A 16,448-nucleotide genomic window follows, 5' to 3' on the forward strand; every position below is an offset into this window, starting at 1 on the left:
GTGAATTCAGAAGGATGGGGTCTGACCCCAGATGCCCCGCTGAGCACCTGATTGCTGGGATCACACAGAACAGCACAGTCGGACCCACGTTCTGTATACGTGCCTTTCCAGAGCAGTGTAATGCAAAGGTGTCATAGTGCATACGTTGGGCAGCTGGAGGGTTTCTGGCTAGGGAATAGCAATGATTGAATGGTCACGGGCCATTTCAAAGCAGCAGCAGCTCCGATGCTCGGTTTCTACCTCCCTGCAAAGGCTGCAGCTTTCTCTGGCTCACAGATGTGAGGTATAAGGGTCAGAGTGAATCTGCTTTGCCAACTGTCAGTGTTTTCTATGAACTTCTCCTCCTTGATATCCTGGATATCAGGGCTCCAAGACCTGATCCAAGATCCAAGATCTTTTTCCCTGCACTTTGTTTAATTGGTCCCTTGGATCATTTGCTGGTAGCTTAAGGCTGAAAGCAAGAAAACAACATTGCCAGGGCTCTCCTTGCCTAAATGCTGCTTTTGCTCTACATAGTAAGTACACTGGGACTGCTGAGAAAAGCAGAGGCATAGACAGTGTTTAATTGTAACGACTGCAAAGCAGCACCAAGTATTTACTTTGGTGGTTTTCAGAACAAGTTGCTATTTAACATGAGCTTAACACAAGATTTCTTAAGGAAGCTGAATCATTTTGAAGCTTAACCCAGCCTGTAGTGAGATATGCCTAGGTCTGGCCTTGGCAGGTGGGGAAAAACCTGCTGGAGCTGTTCAGGGAGTGGAGAGACAGAGGTCCTCACTTGCTGTCTATAGTCTCAAGAGTGTGTGAAAATGTGTTTGCTTTCTCCTGGAGAAAGCTCACTTCCAAAGGCTTCATCTAAGGAGGTGCTACCTGGTATCCTCTCCTCCCTCACAGGGACCTGTGAGTGGCACTGAAGGAAGGGGAGGGAGACCCACCACCACGGGCATCTGATGGGGCAAGATGTTGAAAATCCAGCCTTCTTTGCCATCGTGTGTTACAGAGACACTTTTCAGCCAAAGCATGCCAGATGCTGGGTCTGTGGTTTCTGGAGACACATAGGCTGGGAAGGTGTGAGCAGGGAACATAGCTGAGAGAAGGAAGCCAGAGGAACTTGTTGTTCCAATGGAAGAGGCTTTGTATTGTGTTGAATATTGGGAATAATTGATTTTGTCACATAGGCATAAAGCTGGTGTTCCTCCTATAAATGGTGCTCTATTGTTTTGGCTCTACAACCCACCTGGCTGTGACACTGAAAAACAAGGATCGAAGAATTATGCCCTATCTTTCCAGTACATCCTTTGCCCATGAAGAACAGGAGACTTGAATTTTAGGTCTGATTGTGGCACCCACGTGTGTGTGTGAAAAGGGAGGGAGGGCTGAAACTGCCCTATTGTATTGCATGGGTAATTCTGTGTGGTTTTACACTTATCAGAGACCATCATTTTGCTTTGCGTGACACCAGCATTCATTTCTGCATTATTAAGTATGCCCCTAATGTGATATAAAAAGCTAAATGTTTTACCAATTACCATACAGCACATTATTATTCCTTCTTGTCTTTGCAGCATGCCTTTTTTTGTTACCATTATTAAACCTTGGGGTATTTTTCTCATGCACTTTATTTGCTCCAAATGATCCTTATGCTGGGAAGATTTCCTACGGCAGTCTGGAGCAGTTGCACTCTCCTTACAAGAGCTTCTTCTTAGTGCTTCTTACTGATAATGGAAAAAATCTACATACTAAAGAAAAAAAAACCAACAACCTTGAGATAATCCATTTGATGTGTTACTTCCAGCCTTTAGGACTCAATGGGGTTTAAGAGAGAGCACCGGCTGGAAGAATTCCCAGCCCTGGGTCTCTCCATCCTTGTGGTGGGGAGGGACAAGCGGGTCCAGGTCTCACTTTCAAAGGCTCCAGAAATGAGGAATGTCCAATGCCAGGAGAAAGCGGGGCTTATTTTCAGAGAGAAGTGGGGCTGAAGTACTTTCCAAATATTACCAGTTCCTGCTCCATAGTCTTAGCAAGGCTGCTTTGATGCAGTAGGTCCAATTTCATCATCATCCTTCAGAGCTGAACTATTTCCCAGCCCTCCCCTTCAAATCTGCAGGACCAGAAGGAGGTGCTGGAGGCAACTTGTTTGGGGCAGAAAGTGAAAAGAATGGTCAACTGTCCTGGTAACGTGGGAAGGTAAAAAGGAGGAGCTTGTTCACAGATGGAGCTGTACCCATTGCTGTTGAACACCATCTCCCTTCTCACTCTATGCTAAATGTAAGGGAGATTATAACCTTGGCTGACCAATAGATGAGTTTTATGCATGTGTTTTGCATATGTGTGCTGCTCCCTTCTAGGTGGTCTTGTATTTTTGCTTCTTCACATCAGAAAGGTGTTACCCACTGGGAATGCATTTACCTCTTTCCCATGGGTCTCGCACCTTGCCCAAAGTCCTGGCCAACATCATAAAACCCAAGTAGTTCCACTTTCTTCTGCAGGCTGAGCTGCTCCCTTGGATCCTTATGAAAGGGAGAAAGGAATGGCTTGTAGAAAAAAGACAAATAATCTTCTATGAGGAGAAAGAGGTTTATGTATGTGCTCAGCAGTGCATCCTTAGCTTCTCCTTATGCACTGCCCTGGCCACAGTAGCAAGGTGGCGTTTGCCTGCTAGCCATCCTGTATGCTACTTGAGCCTGTCATAGTGAGCCTGGGAGGTGCTTGCAGAGTGGGGAGCTTTTTTGCTTGGAAAATGGCAGCTGAGTGGGTACATTTGATGGCAGATGATCCTTGAAAGTGAAAGCTATTAAAACTCAGGAGTTGTGCAGAAGGGAGTTACTGTGAGCACATCGGAGCCATTCTGGGGAGAGGCAGGAATGGCGCGGCTGTGCTTTGTGGGGCTGCCTGTGATTCCAATCAGTGAGCCATGCTGTAGTGTTTTGGGACAGGTAGATTGCAGATGCTCTATTTTTTTTTCTTCTTGGGCAAGGCAAGGCACAGCATTGCAACAGCCGGGTAGAAATACACTTTAGGATGATGACTACTCCCTTAACAAACTGCATGCGGCCTCACCCCGTTCTCCTGCAGCTGATCCACTCTGTGCATTCCTGCCATTCTTCTCTGCAGAGCCATTTCTTTCCATTCAGAGGCTCAGGAAGACAAAGCAGCTGCTTGGAGAGCCTGTGATTTTTTGATGGGAACATGAAGTTGGGAGCACTGGGAAAGGAAAATTTATTTTTCTTGGAGGGGGGTGGTAGCACCTACCTGAGGTGTTCTTTACCAAAAACAGGAAACCTGCGGCTGCCTTTGGGCGGCAGAACTCAGCTGGCAGCTTAAGAAGATCTTTAGAGTGCTTCAGTCTCTGGTAACCAGGGAAGACCAGCCACAAGTTTACTGGTTATAGCCACAGATCTAAAATTGAGCCATACAGGCTCTCCTCTAGGTTTTATGCAAACTTGTCTTCCACCTGTAAACAAAGATCCCCTTTACATATACTTACATTCTGTGGCAGTTTTATTTCTCATAATTTCTCATGTTTTTCTCTGCATCCTTTCTTATCTCTGTAATGTTGTCTCAGTTGCAGGCTGTGTACCTCCAGTAAGAACTGAGCAGTGTGGCTTTAGTGCTTGTCATTGAGAAATTATACATGAGTTTCCCCTAGGGTTGTTGTTCTCTGGGAACCTGGTGGGCTTCAGCTAGCTGTATCGCATCTTCCTCGTCCGGGGGGCCACATTGCTTCTGGGGAGAGGAAAACAGTAAGACTGTAAGCACATTGGTTCCATGCTATTACATTTGTTTTATCACTGACTTCTAGTTTGCAGGCAGCACACATGCATCTATTTAACACCAGTCATATTTAAAATGGAAATGTTCAGAAGATATTTGGTACTTTTGTTCCCAGTGAGTTATGGAAGGTTGCAATGGAGGGACTGTACAAAAAGCACTGCCTGAACTTAAAGCATGGCGGCAACCCATGAAAGCAGCCAGGGAACTTTGCTTTTGTGCCTGGCACATGAGTGTCAAGAAGAAGCATTCTGCATAACCTTTTTTATAAATTATTTTTGCATGTGCATCTTGCAAAATGGAGGTACCAAGTATGTTGGCCAACCTGCAGATCCCTACTCCAGGTTTCTGAGCAGAGCCCAGGCCCTTTCAAGCAGCAATGCTGGACAGGGAGTAGCTGCCATTCCTTCTTCATTCTTGTTTGATTTTTTAATTTTATAAGACCATCTGCAGGGTCAACTTTGGATACAACCAAGTGCTGCTATGCGATGCCAAAAAGAGCAAAACAACTCCATAAACACTGTCTGGGTCTCTCTTGCTGCCTGCTCATGCCCTACAAGGAGGTTGGCATTGCCCGCTGCCACGTAGGTAAAATACACTGCAGAACCCATCCACGGCTGCATCCTTACTCTCTCCTCCTCACACCAACCTCCTGGGAAGGAAACTGTGGCCCAGTCATGCTGCCTCAGGCAGGGCCCAGGCTCCGTCCAGCTGTGCTGCAGGGATTTTACCTGATTCCTCCCCGTGGTGCAGCGTTACCAGAAAGCCCAGCACAGCGTGCCCACGGCCCCTCTCTGAGGCCTGGGAGCAGTGCTGTCACGGTGCCCAGCTGTTCCCCCCGTGCACGGAGACAAACGGAGCCATTTGGTGCCAACGTGGCTCCTCGATTTCTTGTTTTTGTGTCACAGCCCCGCAAACGGCACGGCACGGGCAGAGCCTGGTGTGCAGCGGTGTCTCACTGCTGAGAAAAGGCTGGTGGGTTTGGGAAGGCAGAAGCCGGCACTTGTGGAAGCAGCGGGGCTACACGGAACCTGCTGCCCCGGCTTCAACTTATTTAGCGCTCTGAGCCTCGCACGCCCCACCGTTCCAGCACGGCTGCTTGGCCGGTATCCCCACTGAAACAGCCAGGCTGAGCGGGAGCCGTGCCACCGGGAGCAGAAAGCCCCGATTCACCAGTTATTGAAAAGGAAAAGTACGGCGGCGGGAGCGGGAGGGGAGGGCTTAGAGGTGAGCGCCCGCCGCGAGGCGGGGACCCGCCCAGCCGCTGCCGCCCCGGGGCCGGGCTCTCCGGGCGGCCTCCCCCCGCCAGCCTAGGCCGGGGAGGGGGGGGCCCGCGGCGGGGGCTCCCCCCGCGGCCCCCGGAGCTGCCCCCGGCCCCGTCAGGCGGCACTGCCTCGGCGCGCTCGCCCCTGCCCGCCCGCCCGCCGCCTCCCTCCGCCCCGCCGCCCGCCCGCCAGCGCGTGCCAGCTGCCTCCCGCCGCCTCGCAGCCTCGCCGGGCGCAGGCGGATCGGGAGCGCCCCGCGCCGAGCCGGCTCCGGGGCCGCGGGGGGGGCCGGCCGAGGGGCCCCGGGCCGGAGGGGGCGCGGGGAAGTCGGGCCGAGCGCCGGGTGGCTCCCAGTGGAAAGTTGCCGGGAGAGGCTCTGGACGAGCGGGGAGCATGGGCACGTTGCGGGATTTACAGTACGCGCTGCAGGAGAAGATCGAGGAGCTGCGGCAGCGGGATGCGCTGATCGACGAGCTGGAGCTGGAGCTGGACCAGAAGGACGAGCTGATCCAGAAGCTGCAGAACGAGCTGGACAAGTACCGCTCGGTGATCCGGCCCGCCACGCGGCAGGCGCAGCAGCAGAGCGCCCGCAGTCTGCAGGGCGAGCAGCGGACCAAGCGGCAGGCGATCTCGGCCGAGCCCACCGCCTTCGACATCCAGGACCTCAGCCACGTCACGCTCCCCTTCTACCCCAAGAGCCCGCAGTAAGCAGCGCCCGCCCGCCCGCCCGCCCGCGGCGGAGGGAAAGTTGCGAGCGGAGGGCTCGGCGAGCGGCGGGGCTGCGGGAGGGGCCGGGCGGCGCGCGGTGCCGGGGCGGCTGCCGTCCTCCGGGCTTTTTCCACCGTTACCGCAGCTCTCTATTCGCGCCCGGCTCCGGGACGCGGCCACGTGTGGCACCTGGCGGGCGCTGCCTCCCGCCGCGGAGCGGCATCGGACCCCTTCCTATCAAAGATACCAAAGCCGCGCCGCTGCCGCTGTCCGGCCGCTCCCCATCGCCCTGCGCGGGGCCGCTCGCTGCCCCGGCACGGCGGGACTCCGCCGCCTCACCCTGCCCGCCCTGCTGTGCCCCGCCGTCTCCTGGCAACCGCCCCGCTAGGGATGGCTGGCTGGATGGAGGGGAGGGCAGCCGTGGCTCAGCCCCGCCGCCGCCCCGGGACCCTCTTCCCGACTCCCCCTTCCCGCTGCCGTTTCTCCGCAGATATTTTGCCCTTTTAAGGCGAACGGCTGCGGCTCAATCCGGCGGCGGGGAGGAACTGTGGTGGACCCACAAAATGCCCCCAGACTCCCCAGGAAGCTGTGTGGGGGGTGGGCCGGCTGCTGAGCCCCCCCGGTTCCGGGCAGCTGAAGCAGGGCAAGGGCGGCGGGGTGCTGCTCCGTGCCGCCTGCACACCTGTGTGCCTTCGGGACACGTACACGATGGGGCTGCTGTGAGGGACACACTGTGCCTCAGCCACAGCGCACACCAGCCTCGCACCCACACAGATACGTGTTTTTCCGTCAAAGGCTGTGTGTTTGCCCCTTGGTAACCCCACGAAACGGCGGTGGGTGGCAGCAGGATGAGGCCTTGTTCTGGAGTGGACCGGTGTGGAACGACCCCAGCCGCTGCCCTGCAGCTCAGGGTCAGCTGGTGTGCTTCTCCTGCTTTTAAGTCTTGAACCGAAGGTTTGGGTTTTAAATGAGCCTCCTAGAGCTTCAGCTTTAAGCAGAGCAAATCTTGAGTCCCTGCTGCGTACAGCAAAACATGTAGGAAGCCTATCAGGGCCTGAATTAACATTTTCCAGCTTGAATGTCAGTTAACGTCTCTGTAAATGCCTTCTCGTACCTTCACTCGGGGTGCAGTGCACTGCCTGCCCGAAGCAGTGCTTAGTATTGAACTCCCATGGTCAGTGTTAAACTTGTTGTCCCCTTGTGCCATTTACAGTGCTCTGAGCTACGTTGCTGCTGCACATTTTGTTACTGAGGTGGGGAAAACGGCTTGCCCATAGTCCCAGGGGTGTGCATTACTCTAGGAAGTATTCACTGTTCTGCTGGGACAGCCTTGATTTGATGAGCAGGAGCTCTCAATGCCTCACACCTGGCCTGCAAGGCAGTGCTAGATCTGTGGCTAGGCGGTTGTTTCAGTCACTTACTGAGTCCATGGGGTACGGCACTGCTGAGCATTTTCAATATAAGCATCTGAATGGAAAGGAAGATATCCCTATGTAAAAGAGAAAAGTAAGCTGTGTGTTCCACTTACCGGGAGTGCTTATCATTAAAATCCAGACGAGCTGCTGTTAGTGGTGTCTGCACCTGGGAGACTGAGGAATTGCACCTGGTTTAATTTATTGGGATCATTAATACCTAAGTAATGGTTTTTCTCACACCTCTATGAGCGTGGCTTGCACAGCATTTAAAAGCAAGTCTTCCTCTTGGATAGATTGTGCCTAGCAATCTTTAGGATGCATTGCTTAATGCAATCGTGGTGGTACTGAAGGTTGAGGCAGAGAATATCTGGAAACAGCAGGAAAAAAGGACTAAAATGTGAAAAGTAGGACTGACTTTTTTGTCCAGTGGATGCTGAATTCTAACAGCTCCTGAGGTGATGGGATCCAGCCTCTGATATCTGCCCATTTTCCAGCATTGTACAAGGTGGAATGCCGAGGAGACAGAGGAAGCATTCATTTTTAGTCACCATTGCAGAGTTGGGCTTATTTTGGCTCTGATTAGTTTTTTATCTAGCTAATGTAAAATACGAGTTCACATGAAGAGTTCATGACTAAAATATGCAGGACACATTCTGCTGATTTCCTGTGAGTTAGGAGACCAGTGAGGCATATTGGACATTTCATAGAATTGTTAAGGTTGGAAAAGAGCTCTGAGATCATCTAATCCAAGCATCAGAAGTGGCACGTTTATCAGTCTTTGTATGCAGGTAACTAGAAAAGAAGTTGTCCGAAGTAGCTTTTCTTTTTTTTCCCCCACCCCAGAGGTTGCCAGAAGTGGCTGCAGTAAGTGGGAAAAGACTGTGGAGAAGTCTGGGTGGTTTTCCCTGCTTGAAAAATGCAGTGACAAATCTTTATCTCCCCTCCATCTCCTCAGATTGCTGCTCTGTTTGTTTTTCCACACCTCTGACCCCTCACAGGATATATTCTGCCTGCTAACAGCCTGCCAGCACTGAAGTGATACCGTGAGACAAAGTTTGTACCAACAGTTATTTCAATTAAGATTTTACAAAGCTGCGGGCCAGAGAATAACTTGAATTAGGTTCTGAGAGAGGAATAGCCAGGCTGTTCAGTGAGATGTAACATTTGTTTCTCTGCTTTCTTGTTTTGTACTTAAAATGAGAAAATAAGCCAGGACTTTTACTCTAAAAGGAAGTTTCATTTTGTCATTGGTCACAGCTGTATCCTTTTTTCTTTTTATTATATTTTTTGAAGGCTGTGTAATCAGCATATTTTGTTTTTCAGGAGAAAAAAAAAAACTGTATGAGCAGAATAGAAACCAAAGCAGAGAGCTAATGAGCATGAAGGATGTGTAGGGCTCCATCTCCTCTTGTCAGAGGTGGTGTGTGCTCTGTCACTGCTTTCCCTGAGCTGAGGCAACGTGCTGCATCATTTATAGGGGCTGTTGAGTAAGATGGAAAAAGTCTTGGTTTTATGAGTTAACAGACTTAGGAATGCTTCAAATGTAAAGTTGGGAAATCTTCCAAATACGAGAGATTCGTTTGTGAGGGGAGGAGCAGTCTGTGAGTGGTATTAAAGAATTCTGGGTTTAAAAATCCAAAAACGACATTTCATTGCATAGCCTTAGGGAAAGTACAATATATGTACAAGAGATTTAACAACTAAATTGGTTCTTTGAAGGCAAATGTGTATGTCTGTGGGCCAGGGGCGTATTTGTAAGCAGTCATAATAGTAATAAAAAGCCAGAAATATTTGAAAGGCACTTCATATTCAGAACATAAAATGATCTGCTGATATTTATAAATGATATCTATGCCGTGGTACCTAGGAGCCGTCCGTTAACTCAGCAGCTACTTCTAGAGAAACCAGCAGCCCCTTTTCGTAAAGCCCACACTTTCCTGTTTCTAAAATAATCCAGACGATGGTTGCAATATCGTTTGACCACTCAAAGCAGAGATTGATGAGGGGCCTGCGATCAGGAAGGGAAACAACCGCTGCAGTGATTGCTTCCTGAAATGTAGGGCAGGAGCTGTGAAATGAGGAGAGGACTGGTGGCCTCTATAGTCGTGTTGCATGCAGGTTTTGCTGTTGTGCTGCAGAAGATAGCAAAGGCTGTCAGCAGCCATAGATGTAAACAGGCAAGGGTGATGCAACCTTTCATTTTTCTTCTGTTTGAAACTGGAATTCCATGTGATGTGTCCAGCGACCAATTGAAATTCATTTAAGATTAAGTAATGAACTGCTGGAATTGCTTTTACATGCTACATGATAGAATGCTGATTCAATCTGAAAGTGGTTTAATATTGTTCTGAGGAGGAATCTGTATGCCTGGGTCTGCTGCTTTATGCTTAAACTGACATCAGTCAGCATGCTGCTGGCTCTGGGTCCATGGGACCTGCTGCCCACCCAGCAGCCTGGTCCTACTTGTGAGATGGGCTGGGGCAGCCCTGCAGAGCTGCCTCGTGAGCAGTGTGTTCTTCTGGTTCCCCTGCCATCCAGTCTGCTCGCCTCCTTTTCCCAGAGCAGCTTGGAGAGCAGGGCCTCACGCTTTGCAGGGATGAGTTTCCACTGCAGAGGATTATATGCTTCCTGACAGCAGTTTTACATGTGGCATGTCAAAGACAGTGCAGAACGCGAGTCAGTCAAATGCTGCTTTCCTCTGTTTTGACAGGCCAGGTTTGGCAGCAGCGAGGTGCCACTGCTGGTGGATGGGGCTTTCCTATGCACTGGATCACACGTGTGACTCATGCCTCAGTCTTTTCTGTTTAATGCCTTGTGAAGCAGCATGGTGAGGTTGCTGATAGGTTCCTTCTGTCTATGAATCAGCCTCCTGAGGCTTTGGTGGCCAGGGATGGTAAGAAATAACTGTTGTATTTAGTTCTTAGGCAGGGGACATAGATTTTTATCTATTGGCAAGTAGTGTATAGGGCATCTCTGAAATAAGCTTCTTTAGGCAGGTAACCTTTATGCTGAATGTAAACTAATGACCAGAGATGTTTTAGTCAAAGGAAGGGTCAAAAATAAGGCATTAACGCCATTTATTTGTTTTGTGATTTTCTGCCCGACTGCTGATTTCACTAGGGAGGCAGGATTAAACTTTGCTGCCATTTCTGTTACTTTTGCTTAGTAGCAGTAAGCAGCACACACTCCTTGAATTTCTGCCACTTCGGATGTTAATCATAGCAGCATAGTGTAATATACCAAGTTTTTAAGCACAATCACTTTTGCTCAGAAGCTGTTTTGAAATTTTACTGGTGACTGTATGCAAAACAAAACTATTTGGAGAGCATAGTAGCTTTAAACAAGATTATAGCTCGTAACAAAAGGCTGTCATTAAGGCAGAAATGATTTTTTAATTGAAATACATATCTGTAAGTTCACTTTCTAGAGAATTAGCTTTTTTGCTCTTCTCTGTGTCATTGAGTGATAGATAGTTCTAAAGTACCTCAGCAGAAATACTGCCCCAGGCTGTGGACATGAATGCCTTCTCTCCAGACTTGCTGTGCAAGTAGTCCTGTGCTTTCACATCCTATGTTCCTAAACGCAGTATGCATCCTACACATCAAAAGTGAATCAAGAAAACCCACCCCATTGCTGTGCTGACTGTGAGCAAAAATGTATGGAGCAGCACAAAGCTCCAGACAGGTTGCTCCCGCAACAAAACAAACAAAAAACTCATACCACAGTGGCTTGATATGTAACGGTTTCTTTGCTTATAATGCTTGAAATGGAGTCTGTGGGATGTTGAAATTTCAGAAGTCATGGAATGTGCACCTTGTCTTAAGGTAAGGGCTCCCAGGAAACTGCTTTGATTTACTGTCTTAAATGATACCACTTGCTGCCTGCGCTGCTAGTATTTGTAGACTCTGGCTTTTTGTGGTGCCAGAATGCTTCCTTTTGTAGCTGGCTAAAGAATAAATATCTGTATGAATGTTTTTCAGTTGCTGCTTTGACATTTCCAGGGGGTATGTGCAGGCAGAGAAGTCCATGCCATTTTGTGCAGCTTGTTTTTGTTTTGAAGATCTAAAAGAGCAGAAAAAAAACAGAAGTGTGTGCTATGCTGGAGCCTAAAACAACTCCTTTATCAAATTATTCCTTTATCCTTTTCTGAACAAATACAGAAAGTGGCGTGGTTGCAAGTGTGGGCATTGCTTCAATACATACTGTGTATACTGACACCCTGAAGTCTGAAATTGTATTGAAGGTCTCTGAGAAGCAGTGGAACAGCATCTACCTGGGAGGGTTTGTGTCACGGAGATAGCTACAGCGTACTTGTGAAACAGCGAGCTAGGACTTGCATTTTGCAATGTTCATGCAGTCACTGGTTTCCTTGGAAACTAGTGCCTGAGCGCACACAGCCAAACTTGAACATTGGTGCATGGTCTCAGAGCAGAAAATGGGCTCCCAGACTTTAACACTGCAAAGTAGAGTTAGGGTTATTTGTTTTTTTTTTGTTAGTAGCAATCTTGGAGTAGGATGTTCCCGAAATAGGGCCCCTACTCATATTGTGGCATTTTTTGTATCTGCATCTGTGTTTTGTTCTCCAAACTCCCCTTTTTGACTTGGTTTGTGAGCATATTTGTTGGAGGTGTTTCCCGTTCAGCACACAAACTGTGTTAGGAGAGCCACGGAGCAGCTCTGTGCTGTAGGCTGGAAGTGGCTCTGCAAACTCTCCAGGCAGGCCAGCTCGTTTTCTTCATTACTTATGAGGGGTCATCAAACAAGTAGGAGAAGTCATCAGGTGGCTGTCTGGGTTGTCTGGAAGGGAGAATGTAGCCTTGTAGATGCTCACATACTCTGTTCGATGTTTCATCATAGCCTAACCCAGCAGAAGTTAGTCCCTGGGATCTCTCAGAGCTTCTTTCTATTTAAACTGCCTATGTGATGTGAACTTCATGCAAAGATCTATTGGGTGAGGGGAATTCATAAGTATTCTTGCAATCCGTGGACTAAACGAGGCAAATAACTTTCTTGGTGGGTAATATCTCTGACAAACAGAAGAAATCAATTGCTGCGTGACTCAAACAGCATGTTGAGCCAATAGGCAGGAAGGTAACAGTGGTGTAGTTAAAACAAATGTGATGCAAATAATGCCACATGGCTCCAAGTTCAGGCTTGTTTGAAACAACCTTAATTGTCTTAATTGCTATTGATATGCTTTGAAAATCATGTCCCCTAGGAACCTGAGAAATTCCTTAAGTTAGAATGGAAGATTGTCTTTCTGAGTTGGAAATACATGCACAAACACATGCAAATGTTTGCCGTGCATTTTCAGTATGATTTACATTGGTAAATTTCTGTATTGGGTTTTGAACGAAGTTTGTAATGGTAGCTAAACCTGATCACATAGAGGAGGTGTGCATTTTTTGGTAATTACTACGTTTTGTTGTAGTTTTACTGTTTTTTTTTTTTTTTTTTTTAATTAAATGAAATGGATGAATGGTTTTGGCCCATGATAAATGACAGTCTTGAGCCGTGTTGCTCATCACTGCAGATGTGGTCTTGGTGACAGCTGTGATAACAGTTCACGTTTGTTGTCTTCGGCCAGCATGCTGGATACCTGCTGGGAAACCTGCATGGAGATGCAGAGCAGGCAGCAGCAAGAACTTGCTGAAGCAAGACAAAATTTTCTCTTTCATCAGAAGTTAGGACAGAAAAATTGAATTTTCAGGTGTTGTGAAACCGGGCTGAGGAGGGCAGAGAGGTTGGTACTTCTTCCATCTTTCAGCACTGACTGGTAGCTGAACACAAACAACATTGTAAGTTGATATCTGGGGGCTGAATTTGTAGCGTCTGTTCTCTTCATGTCAGACTCCACGTTCCCTCAGAGATCCCTGTGTGTGTGCCAGGGGTGTTCTCTATCCACTTTGAGGCACATACTTTGAGACACGTGATGGCTCTGTGTTCCCAGAGCCCTCTCTCTGCTTTTACCCCTCTATCCTCTCTGCCCACTATGGCAAGGTAAGCTGCACTTCCCAGGAAAGGGCCTCTTCCTCCTTACTCTCCTTTACTTCACTGGATCTCTTCTTCATTCCTGCATCTCCTTCTTTTCCCCAAGGTTTTTTTTTCTCTTCCTACAGATGTCTGCTTATCTTTTTCCTCTCAACCCCAAAGCTCTTCATTCTGCTAAGCTGTCCCATCTGTTAGGCTTTACATCTCCCTAAGAAACCTCCCTCATTTCCTCTATATATCAGCAGTCAGAGAGCTTCCAGTGGCTGTCACATAAGATAGCGCGGGAAGCTTGATTTTCCTGACAATACAGCTTTTCTGTTGTGTCAGTTTGCACAAAATCAGTGCCTTGTGGCTGATCAGATGTGATGTCCCACAGGCCTCCTGTTACGGACAGACAGCAATTCCGTCAGGTTGAGTGCCTGGACCTTGTTCAGCTCAGCCAAAAGACCGATAGCTCACATTGCTGCCCTGAAAACCAGCACTAAAAAGGACACGCAGTGACCTGTTCTCCTTGCATCGGGGCATTTAGTGGCAATGGCTTTGAGTTGTATTGACAAAACATTGCAGCGCATGCAGGATGATGGCAGGATGTCATTCAGCTGTTACTCGATATGTCTTGGTGCAGAGCTTGATGAAGTGCTGCTCCAGTACTGACGTAAAGCTGAGGTTAGCTGTTGTTACTTGTCCCCTCTGCAGTGCCTATAGACTAACAGTCATGTCTTGCTGGTGGGCAGAGTGCAGATAAAACATGGAGTAAACCTCAGATAGAAACAGGGTTTTCTGCCTTCGTGCCTGTATATAACTTACTGTTGAGTGCTCTCGTGGTGCTGTTTATCTAGACTTGCTAGGCAAGGACTAGTTGAGCTGTGTATATGTGCACATACATATTTTCTCCCATACACGTCTTTGCACTTTTAAATCTTGTTAGCAGAGCAATTGCAAGAAGGGGAGAAAACATCTCCTGCTCATCAGATACTTGATTGCTTTCTGTTTTCCCAGTAGAAGTGCAGATCTGCAAGGCACACGAGAGAAATGAAGCGTGGAGAGATGACGGCTTTTCTCCATTAGCAGTATACCCAACACAGATGTACTCAGATACTGTGATAATGAGTACGTTGGGGAAGCTTAAATAAGGCAGATACTCTGATCTTACTTGAAGTTGCTGTGGTCAGAGCTTTGCTTACAGTTTCTGAAAGGAAGAGGCAGCAATTGAGTTACCATTTGAACTTAGACCTGTTTCTGCAAGAAGATATTTGAACTTCCACAGCATTTCCGCTTGGAGAAGAGACACAGGTGGTACAGCTCACTTATTTTGTTGCTTAAGTGGCTCTGACGTGGTGTGTCAGAGCCACAGCTTGCCTTGGCGTAATGAGCTCATGCAGCCTTTTTTTGGCAGTGGTGCAGGGATCTGTTGTGGGGTGAATACTGTGTTGCAACCCAGCAGTCTTTCATTAGAGGAGACCCATGGGAATGCTAACTATCCGTTTTATTTCCCTCCATTCATTAGCTAGATTTATTAATGTCCCTGCAGGAGGGTGTGCACCATCAAGGGATGCTTTCTGCAGACATGGCAAGCCTGAAAGCTGGAGTAAAAGAGCCAGTAATGGTGACAGTGGGATGTGAATGTGTCACCGCTACTGATACGTATTAGGCAGTGGGATGAGGGACGTTTGGCTCTGTGTGGCTGCAGACCAGTCCTCTGCTTCTGTCATGCATGAAGCAGCTGCTCTACCTTCTACTTTGCAAGTGTTACCTCCTTATCAGCCATTGTGGCAGGTACTCCACAAACATACATTGTCCATCATGACTAGGAGCAAACTGATGCTTCCCTAAAATTCCCAGCTTGTTTTCCTTCAGCCGAGGATGGATGAGGAGATGACTGTTACTGTTATTTAGTTAGGTAAAGCAAGTCCAAAAGTGACAGAATCAAACAGACACCAACTTTTTGATTCCATGCTGGTAGTCTTGCAAAGGTACAGTAAGTATTTTTTTCTAGAAAGCCAAAAAGAGCTCAAAAGAGTCAGCCACTAGCCTGATGGATCCTTGTTCAGGGTGGTAAACCTGGGCTGAGGCATAATCCTGGTATTTGCAGATGCGAATGGAAAAGCTTCCCCAGAGCGTGAGGCTGTCCCAGCAGTGTAGTGAGGATGGACACCTGGGAGCCTTGGTTGAAATCGGACAGATCCAGGCCATGCCTCTCAATTTTCAGGTGGGGACTTAAGCTCTGGAACATGGTGGCTCTTTTTCTTACCTTCGTTTTGATCAGCAATTCCATCCACAAGCTACTGAGGACTCTTTCTATTGCAGATTTAACCAAAATGAACCTGTTTCTTCTTTAAAAAGCAGAAACAAAACCTGTATCCACTGCAAGAGGTTCTTGATGCAGTCTGTGATGGACGAATGTTATAAATGAGAGTCGTCTCACCTGGTTAAACTTACTGGACTTAATGGCTGCAAAAATTTAGTCTGTGAGGCCAGTACTAAGGAAGGCAGCTGAAATACAGTCAAATAATCTTCCAGAGCATTGCGGCAACTTTGTTAAATCAGTACAAGATTTATGAATATGTGAAAAGTATAAGACATCATGAATTGGTGCCCAGTTTGGGTAGGATGTGGAAGTGTAGGTGGAAGTAAAGCAGGTGTCCTAGTGATGGCTGAGACAACTGTATAAAATGTGCATGCTTGAACAAGGAAGATAGGATCTTTACAGGTATTTAAAGCTCTTACGTATATTGGAGACCCTTATAAGGCTCAGATGCTAGTTCCTGAGTAGTGCCTACAGAGGAAAGAGCCTGTCTTACTTGTTCTCCTGTACAGGTTTTCTTCCTTTCACCTTTATCTGCTTGCTTTCAACCTTCCAGGCACTTTGTGCATTTTTGGAGACCTGAAAGTCTTGGTTTTTTATCTGTTTGTGTTGGTGATCCTGGAATTGCTCAGCCACGGCCACTGAATACCTTGATACCATTTTCTCTGGATTGCTTTGTAGACTCAAGTGCACTTTTCTGCAGTACATATATTGAGAATAAAGGGCCGCTACCTCAGCAAATTAGCGTGAAAGCATTGGAAAAAATTGTAGAGTATGGTTTTATTTAGGAGTAAAAAACTACCCTTTGTCACCTGTTGCCTGTGCTCTTCAAAAAGTATCTGTGAGGGTTTCTGAGAAGTGAAATGGCTTGTCTGTCTGTGCCTTTGGCACTCATCTAAAGAGGTAAATCAGACGCTGCATTGACAGCGATTTGCCTCTATGATAGAACTTCAGCAAGCAAAAACTGGTTTCAGTGATAATGGAAAAAAAACC

General features: G+C 47.8%; 1 protein-coding gene and 1 long non-coding RNA gene across 3 annotated transcripts in view; one reads left to right on the forward strand and one right to left on the reverse strand.

Moving 5' to 3' along the window:
• Positions 1-16,448, forward strand: part of PRKG1 (protein kinase cGMP-dependent 1) — a 391,794-nt gene that overhangs the window by 19,678 nt on the left and 355,668 nt on the right. Inside the window, exon 1 of one of the 2 annotated variants that reach the window (XM_048946672.1) lies at positions 5,315-5,740. The exons of the other annotated variant lie outside the window; for it this stretch is intronic. Within the exon in view, the coding sequence (XP_048802629.1) occupies positions 5,430-5,740 (311 nt within the window). The 5' untranslated portion in view covers positions 5,315-5,429. Of the gene's footprint in view, positions 1-5,314; positions 5,741-16,448 lie in introns of those variants that run through there. 2 annotated transcript variants of the gene reach the window in all.
• Positions 1,681-4,651, reverse strand: LOC125694044 (uncharacterized). Its single transcript, XR_007377368.1, has 3 exons — positions 3,581-4,651; positions 3,253-3,454; positions 1,681-3,168 (listed from the first exon to the last, which is right to left on the reverse strand). It is a non-coding gene; the product is annotated as an uncharacterized LOC125694044 (long non-coding RNA).

Source organism: Lagopus muta, chromosome 5 (genome assembly GCF_023343835.1).
Source record: "Lagopus muta isolate bLagMut1 chromosome 5, bLagMut1 primary, whole genome shotgun sequence".
NCBI lineage: Eukaryota > Metazoa > Chordata > Aves > Galliformes > Phasianidae > Lagopus > Lagopus muta.